Below are 9284 nucleotides of genomic sequence, written 5' to 3'. Positions count from 1 at the left end.
TGGGAGAGTCCCTGCCCTGTCCCTCACTCGCGGGGCTCGCCGTCCTGGGCCGGGGGTGCGGGTGGCTGTGTGTGGGCTCATGGTGGGGGCAGGGGCTCCTCGCCCAGCCACACGAGGAGAGCGGAGTGGTGGCCCTGGATGTGGTTCGTTGAGCCCCGTGGTCCTTCTCACCTTCACGCCTCCAGTTCTCCGTGGGGCCCTTGGGTCTGTGGCCCCTGCTGCCTGTTCACCTTCTTCCTGGCCCCCTACCCCTCCGTGAGGCCCAGGACAGCCACTGAGGCCACTCGCTCACCGTGGACACTCGTGCGTCTCGGTCCCTCGAGCCACATTGCTCTGGCCTTTGTGCTTTACCTCCAGTTTCTAGTTGGGGTGGGGGGTGGGGAGGATAGAGCCCCCTGCGGTGTGGATGGGATGGCGTTCATCAGTGAGCATTCCAGAAGTGGTTCTGCAGCTGGGGAGGCCTCCGAACGGCCAAAACCCAAAGCTCATCCGTATAGTCTTACTCCACCAACAAAAACACAGCCACCTGGTCTCACGTAGAAAAAGCTAGCACTTCCAGGGCCACATCCTTGACCCGGAAGCCCACGAGCTGAGGGGAGCTCCTCTGACCTGAAGGGACTGGAGTGTCTCCGTGTGACAGAGCAAAGGTCAAGTTCAGTCTGCCTGTTCACTTTCAGTAAAGGTGTCCGGAAGAGATGACGGGCGTGTGAGCATCCTTACCACGTGTATTAGTGAGGACGTAGACCAGTCGACTGGGACCAGAGGCTTCACTACAATGACCACTTACACATTTCTCCTCGTAAGATCTGGTGGCAGCTCTTCCGTCACGGGGGGCCCGCTTCCCGCTGCTCTGCTCCATCACAGTCCTTGGTGGCTGCTCCGGCCCCCACCTGCATTTCAGCCTGTGCTTTCAGGCGCAGTCCAGAGTCAGCCCGTGTTCCTTCCATGTGCCTCTGCCGTCAGGAGGGGTCACACGGCCACGTCTAACTGCACCAGGGCTGGGACACGTGCCTGGCTGAAATCCCCATCACTCCATAGCAGTGCCATCACACTTGTCCCAAGGAAATCAGAGAAAAATAGACTGCGTAGCATCAGATAGAGGAAGGATTCATGGAGCGCACGTTTCGTTAACTCATTTTCCAGAGAGGATTTTAACATTTGCGTCAGTGTCTTCGGCTTCAGGGAGCATGCCCTGTGGGGACCAGGAAGCAAACCTCAGCCAGCATTATTCACACCTGCCTTTTCCTTTGCACCACTTCCCATCAACATGTGACTGGGCTCACTTGGGCTGTCAGTGGAGCCTGGTAGAGTAAGTGACCAGGTTTCACGGTCACCATTGTAAATCACCTGCATCTAGGAGAACCTATCAATCTCTTCAGACAATGGCCCCTCTATGGAGTAATGCATAAAAAGATGTTTTCAGAATTCTGCTGACCTGCGTTTGAAATGGACTTTGTGGACAGGCTGCTGCAGTGTGCAGCTTGACCACTTATTTAGTAAGAAAAGGAGTTCCCTGGAGTAACAGGTGGTCATGCTCAAAGCCTACTTGAAAGGGAACGGTGTGGACATTGACCCAGGTGTTCGATGGAGATGGTCCTGTGGCCCCAGCCATGCATGGGGGAGAGATCAGGGGCCAACCCTGCCCTGGATAACCCTCGGAGATTTGGATTCACAGTCTGGTGATTCGGAGACATAGCCTGTTAGGGGTTGAATTGTGTCCCTCTTCAAAATTCATACAGTGAAGTCCTAATTCCCACTGCCTCGGAATGTGACCTTATTAGGAAATAGGGTCTTTGCAGATGCAATTAATTATGACGAGGCCTTATGGGAATAGGGCGGGCCCTAATCCCATAGGACTGATGACCTTATAAAAGAGGGGCATTTGGGCACAGACACGCACGTGGGGAGAAGGGCATGTGCAGGTAAAAGGAGAGGTTGGATGTTGGGTTTGCAAGATGAGGAACACCAACCACCAGCAACCAGCAGAAGCTGAGAGAGAGGCAGGGAAGAGATTCCCCCTCCCAGCCATTAGAAGGAACTGACCGTGCCAACACCTTGATCTTGGACTCCCAGCCTCTGGAACTGGGGAGAACAGATTTCTGTTGTTTCAGCCACCGGTCTGCGGGACCCCCTCGTGGCGGCCCGAGCAGGCTAACTCGGAGCCTGTGATGCTGATTGGTCCAGCTCATACGTAACATTTGTCCTGAGGAACCGTGATGACCGAGCAGGGGCTCCCATACCTGCCCAGGGTCGTAGCTCTGCTGGCCTTGGGCACACACACTGGCTCCCTCCCATGGCTCAGCCCCTCCGCACGTGCCCAGTGAAGCACCTGTTTCATCACTGCCTGAGCTGCCCTGATGGCCTTCAGCAACATCAGATGACTTCTGGGCCACTGCTTCATCCCTTTATCTGTACACATGAGATGCATTGTTTCCTCCTCTGCCTTCAGACTGAATGAATATCTCTGAAGCATCTTTGTTTTCCAAATGTGAATAGGTCCACTATGCCAGCCTTGTCTTCCCTCTGGGCTGGGGTTGGGGGGGGGGGGGGGGGGGGGGGAGCACAGCCAGGGAATTGCAGAGAGAGCTCTAATTTGGACTGCTGGGGGCCTTGATGAGACCTTCTCTTCCCCTTTCCTTTGCCGTCCAGGGGAATTGCTAGAAGCTACGGAACTCCAGCCCAATGGATCCCAAACTAAGAAGAATGGTGAGTAGACCTTCCAACATCCTGGAGTCTAGGGGACAGAATGCTAGACTGCGTGTGTCTAAGGAGAGCATGTGTGTGCTGGTGAGCCAGGTGGGTGGAGCAGATGCCCGTGTGGCCCTTGAGATGCCGCCATTACAGGTGTTCCTAGGCGCTCACCATCTCCACCTGACAGAGGTGGGATCTGGAGGATTTTCCAGTAGTTTCTGCAGTGCCTGGAGTGCAGTTGTGCTTGGTGAGTGGTGGAGTTGGGTGTGGACTTGAGGGGGGGGTGAGCTAGGACATAGGACAATGTGCTTTTCCATACTTGTTTTTTCTTCCACAGAAACCAATATCCGTATTAAAACCACAGAGCAGAACTTCTAACTGTCAGATGCAGAAGGCAAGGTACAACTTAGAGGGAGAGGGAGGATGTGGCCAATCATCCACATTTCTCACCACACCCTGAACTCTCCCCGACCCCACCAATATTAGTGCGCATCATTTTCGGGTGGAGGCCCAGGAATCTGCACTTTAGGTGTGTAATTCAGTGATTTTTGGTGTAGTCACGATATGTGCGACCATCAGCACAGTGGATTTTAGGCTATTTTCATGGCCTCAAAAGAAACCCTGTACGCATATCAGTCACTTCCTATTCCCCAGTGCCCACCTCCAGCCCCGAGGAACCCTCATCTCCTCCCATGTCTCTAGGCTCCCTGTGGTGCAGGCTGTCAGCCCCTTCACAAGACGCATTTCCAAGGAAACAAAGGTTTATGATTAGGATAAACTCCAGACTCTGTTTTTTAGTCTAGAGGGAGATCAATTGAGGTTTTTCTGGATGTGGGGTTTGGAGCATCTTTAGATGGTGGAGTGGTGTGAGTCTAGGGAATCCCTGCTTTGTAGCCGGAGTGACCAGTAATGGCACTGGGTGTTCTGGGGAAGTTTCTGAGCCGCCCACCCGGCAGCAGACAAGAAAAGTTGTCCATACGTGAACCGTTGTGATTTCTCTGAAGTTTGTGTCAGGTTGTCCAGCCTCAGTTTTTAGGGTGTTGGGAAAGAAGGGAAGTTTTCCTTTTTAGTGATTGCAAGTCAGAAGGGTGGAGAAAATTGGAAACATTAGTATGGAGAGGTGTAGCCAGCTATTGGAGGAAACTAAAAAATTCAGGGCCCAGCCTAGTTTACAGGCGGATAACAAAACCTCAAAGACAACGACTAGGTCTAGGATCTGATAATGGGTGCACTACAGTTCTTTACTGAAACACAATACTCTCTCTACAGTCACCCCTGTTTCCATCAAATGTAATCACAGCAGGATTAATTTGTTTGTAAAGTAAGTCTAGTCTCTGCACTTGGCCTGATAATTTATGTAAGTGCGCCAAGAATAGTCACTGGTCACATAGGCTCTTTTTGTTTTTTTTTAATGTTTTATTTATTTCTGAGACAGAGAGCATGAGCAGGGAAGGGTAAGAGAGAGAGGGAGACACAGAATCTGAAGCAGGCTCCAGGCTCTGAGCTAACCGTTAGCACAGAGCCCGATGTGGGGCTCGAACCCACGAACCGTGAGGCCATGACCTGAGCCAAAGTTGGACGCTCGACCCACTGAGACACCAAGGTGCCCCACATAGGCTCTTTTTAAGTCTGCTTTACCAGAACTTTCAATAAAGAATCTCAGACTGGACTTCTGAAGTCTCTCTAGATCAGGAAGCCAAGCCAAGGACTTGCTATCATTCTTCACCTATAATACCTGCAAATCTGGGTGAATTCCTCTCTTCTTCGGTCCCCAAGATATATTCATAGTAATTAATTTTTTATTGAATTTTAAGTAACGTGGTGTTATTTTCAGGTCTACAACATAGTGATTCAGCAGTTCTAGATGTTAATCATGGCTCACCAGAAGTGTGGTCACCAGACAGTGTTATTGCCGTAATATTATCTATATTTCCTGTGCTGTACTTTTTCATCTCAGCCACTTACTTATTTTGTGACCAGAAGTTTGTACCTCTTCATCCTCTTTATCTATTTCACCCATCCCCTCCTGGCCTCTGGCAGCCACAAGTTCTCTGTATTTAAGAGTCTGTTTGTTTGTTTGTGCCTTTGTTTTGTTTTTTAGGTTCCACATGTAAGTGAAATCATATGGTACTCATATTTTAAGTTCCTAAAATCTGTCAGAAAGCGTCCCTCCTTGCACATGTATGTACATATAAGGCTAGAAACCCTGTAAGCAAGGTACCAGGCTGGTTTTGGGGGGCTCTACTGGGTAGGTAATGTCAACTTTAGTTCCTTAAAACTGGTCATATCTGATTCTACATGCCCAGTATTCTCAACTATGGCATTCCGGTCAAGGCCTTGGTAATCAATGTTTTAAATTATATTTTCTTATAAGGACAATGCATTACTATTTAAGATACTCATTTGCATATATATGTGGTATACATAATATATAATACAAATTATATTGCCATAGAAATAAGAGCACTCAATAAGAGTTTACAAATTCCAGAGGGATCAGGCAGGGAGAAAAGCATATATGTTTTAATTCTGTTTACAAACATAATTTATCAGATTACTGTAAGTGATAGATAGCTGAAGAAGAGAAAAAAGGGCTTCCTTAAATCTTAAAGGAGCCACGGCGTTGTTTCAAACAAAATGTTTAAAAAATGACCATCATCCACATCAGTTTGTTCAGACCCATGCGGTTCACTTTTGGTTTTGCTCGATTCTGGGTGAGCGGTGTTGTGACCGCTTGGGCCCTCTCCTTACTCTGGAAGTCTTTGCGTGGTCCTGGCCCCGTGGCAGGTCTCGGAGCTGAGGGGCACTCTTGCCGCAGCGGATTACAGGTATTGTGGGAGAAGGCTCAGTGTGAGACAGCGGCTTGTCTGCAGATGACACCGACTTAGAAATGACCATGGCCAAAGATGCGTTGAAAGCTCATTTTAAAATGACTGAATTGGGGCACCTGGAGGGCTCAGTCGGTTGAGCGTCCGACTTTGGCTCAGGTCATGATCTCATGGTTCGTGTGTTTGAGCCCCGCGTTGGGCTCTGTGCTGACAGCCAGCTCAGGGCCTGGAGCCTGTTTCAGATTCTGTGACTCTCTCTCTCTCTGACCCTCCCCTGCTCACGCTGTCTCTCTCTCTCTCAGAAATAAATGAAACATTAAAAAAAAAGATTCAAAATGACTCTTGATCTCCTACCTTCTCCCCTCCCCCCCAAAATAAAACAAAGTGGCTGAATTGACAGGGAAATTTGGTTATTTCTGAGCACACAGCATTTTAAATTAAATGTTGGGGGCGCCTGGGTTGCTCAGTCGGTTAAGCCTCTGATCTCACGGTTCATGAGATCAAGCCCTGTGTCAGGCTTTGCACTGACAATGTGGTGTCTGCTTGGGATTCTCTTTCTCCCTCTCTCTCTGCCTCTCCCCTGCTTGTTCTCTATCTCTTTCTCAAAATAAATCAATAAACATTATAAAAAATAAACATTGGAATTATGATGGATTATATATACAGTAAGAACATTGACAAATTTCTAGAAATTTTATACAACTTCTGAAATACAAGTATTTCAGAATACAAGTATTCTACTACTAATACAAGTATTAGTAACATATACCCGCACAAATACAACTTAAAGAAGGTTAAATATCACTTTTGTTTGATAGAACTTCGCCTGGAATCCAGCATGTGAAATAAGCCTAGTTGTAGTTTAGTGTCATTCCTAAATCTTTGAGATTTCCCAGACATCCTCTGGAAAAATTCCAATATTGGTTCTAGGTTCTAGGTCAAAAAGGCTTCATGTAGAATTTGACTTTTGGAAGTAATCAAAAATGTCCAAAGGTTTAAAACTTGATTAAATTTGATCAGAGGTCACTGTGAAATAATACTTGGTTATCTATTTAGCCAGAGTGACCATTTAAAAATTTCAAGGGCAAACCAAAAAGTTACATAGTTTGAAAAACGAAACAAAAACTTTAGTTCTTTTACAATTGAGAAGACTCAATTTTCTTAAGTAATCAAAGACCTGATTAAGACAACATGAAGTACAGGGGTTATTGTGGAAGGCAGCTATGTTATAGGGGTTATTTTGGAAGGCAGCTATGCTCACCACTATACCACCAATGCATAGGAGTTATTTTGATGAGGCACATAATATTTATTTTCTAGACAGATTATTCAGCATGTAAAGAACAGTCTTTGACAATAATCTAAGATAGTTTTGTCCTTTTAATAGAGAAAGAATAATACATTCTGAGTTTTCTTAGGCACACTCCTGATATTAAAGCTCTTTAAAAAACAAAAACAAAAACAAAAAACCCTTGTAGGGGTGCCTGGGTGGCTCAGTTGGTTGAGCGTCAGACTTTGGCTCAGGTCATAATTTCACGGTTCATGGGTTCGAGCCCTGTGTCGGGCTCTGTGCTGACAGCTCAGAGCCTGGAGCTGCTTCAGATTCTGTGTCTCCCTCTCTCTCTGCCCCTGCCCCACTCATGCTCCATTTCTCTCTGTCTCAAACATAAATAAAACCAAAACAAACAAAAAAACCCCTTATAATCAATTTATTTAATTTTAGCCAGTTTCATCACACAATATAAGATTTTCTCTTTGTTACTCTCATTTTTTCCACAACTTTTGATATTTGTCTTGTTTTTATATTTTATTCTCCTGGTTTTTAAATGTTTTTTACTTATTTTTGAGAGAATGAGAGAGACAGAGCAGAGCGGAGGAGAGAAGGAGATACAGAATTTGAAGCAGGCTCCAGGCTCTGAGCAGTTAAGCACAGAGCCCAGCGTGGGGCTTGAACTCAAGAACTCTGAGATCATGACCTGAGCTGAAATCTGAGCCACCCAGCCACCCCTACAGAGTTTATTTCTTTACCCTAATTATTCTTAGTTTCCTTACATAGGTAGCTTAGAATTTTTAAGCCTTGTAACTGTAATATGTAGTGAACGCTAGGAAGTAAGTAGTTGTGAACTAGTTCCGTACAGATTCCGTAGTAGATTTGCAACTTTGTGAATATTTCACTCCATAATTTCTGCAGGCGTACGCTCCCTCATACTACCAGTTCTTTCCACGCGTAGAACATATTTACCAACAGACTCACATATCTTTTGTCTCTCTGTAATAAGAAACCAAAGGTAGATAAATTTATGTTTATAAATGTCTCTGTACTTTATCGTATTTAGAAATGGTCTGGGTATTTAATGAATATCCATCACTTAACTTAGTATAACTTTAAGGTTTCCAGGTACCAAAAAGATTTTGGAAACTTTGTAAGCAGAAATATTTCGTAAGACCTCAGCACTGTTTGGGTGGCAGTGGGAGCAGAGTGGAGGGGGCGGGGCCGCCTTCTCTGACACTCAGGGCGCCTGCACATAACTCCCAGGGGGGCCCCCGCAGGGGGCCTGCTTCAGGGGGAGCCAGGGCCCCACCCGCTGGTTAAGTTTGGCGTCACTCATTCTAGGCGGGAGGACAAGAAGGACAAGGACAGCCCCGTCCACCCTCTGCGGCCCTGTGCAGGGACAGGAGGTACTTTCTGCACTGCTGGGTGCAAGGACCTCCCGTCCCCAGAGTCCCCAGAGCACCTCTCCCCGCCAGCCCCAGAAGTCCTCAAGTGTCCTGTGTCTCAGTTGCTCTTTCAAGTGATTACAATCCTCCCCATTAGAAGAGTTCTGGTTGGAACAGAGGCGCCTTTTGGAGTATGTGTGGCTCTGAAAAGGACCACATTCAGCTTTGGCAGCCAGGGGCACATAAAGTTGGGGGTGCTGTTCCCTGTGTACCTCTGAAGGGACGGGATGCAGAGCACCCTGAGGAAGTGGGGGGCTTGTGAAAGGAGAGACTGGGGAGTCCACAGGTGGGGGGAGGAGGGAGTACACACAGGTGTAGAGGGGAGTGTGTATAGGTGGGGGTGGGAGGTGGAGGGAATTCACACAGATGGGGAGGAATGAGCACAGGTGGAGTGAGAGTGCAAACAGGTTGGGGGAGTGCACACAGCTGGGGGAGCACGCACAGCTGTGGGGGAGTGTGCACAGGTGGGGGGAGTGTGCACAGCTGGGGGGAGCACGCACAGGTGGGCGGAGCGCACACAGCTGGGGGAGCACGCACAGCTGTGGCGGAGTGTGCACAGGTGGGGGGAGTGTGCACAGGTGGGGGGAGTGCGCACAGCTGTGGGGGAGTGTGCACAGGTGGGGGGAGGGCACACAGGTGGGGAGGAGCGCACAGCTGGGGGGAGCGCGCACAGGTGGGGGGAGCGCGCACAGGTGGGGGAGCGTACAGAAGTGGAGGGAAGCGCACACAGGTGGGGGTGCACACAAGTGGAGGGGAGTGCACACAGGTGAGGGGAGTGCACACAGCTGGGGGGAGCGCGCACAGGTGGGGGGAGCGCGCACAGGCGAGGGGAGCGCACAGAAGTGGAGGGGAGCGCGCACAGGTGGGGGGAGCGCGCACAGGTGGGGGGAGCGCGCACAGGTGGGGGGAGCGCGCACAGGTGGAGCTTCCTGAAGACTGTAGGATGAGTAGTTACAACAGTGCCCGGGCCCCCTGAGTGCCGTCCTAACAGATTTCAGCTTTACAGTTTGTGTGGGGCACCTTGTTGCCTACCTTCACACCTAGTGC

At 48.8% G+C, this 9284-nt stretch overlaps 1 protein-coding gene across 1 annotated transcript in view; it reads left to right on the top strand.

Annotated features, from left to right (window-relative positions):
- The first annotated feature begins 2594 nt into the window (after positions 1–2594).
- The window catches only part of CNDP1 (carnosine dipeptidase 1), a 40343-nt gene continuing 33653 nt past the window's right edge, over positions 2595–9284 (top strand). Inside the window, exon 1 of the mRNA XM_039236413.1 lies at positions 2595–2706. Coding sequence (XP_039092344.1) covers positions 2683–2706 — 24 coding nt within the window. The 5' untranslated portion in view covers positions 2595–2682. The remainder of the gene's footprint in view (positions 2707–9284) is intronic.

The sequence above is a fragment of the Hyaena hyaena genome, unplaced genomic scaffold (genome assembly GCF_003009895.1).
Source record: "Hyaena hyaena isolate Hyena2069 unplaced genomic scaffold, ASM300989v1 scaffold_110, whole genome shotgun sequence".
Classification (NCBI taxonomy): domain Eukaryota; kingdom Metazoa; phylum Chordata; class Mammalia; order Carnivora; family Hyaenidae; genus Hyaena; species Hyaena hyaena.
The sequence above is the reverse complement of the archived record's forward strand: the minus strand, read 5'-3'. Positions and strand labels throughout refer to the sequence as shown.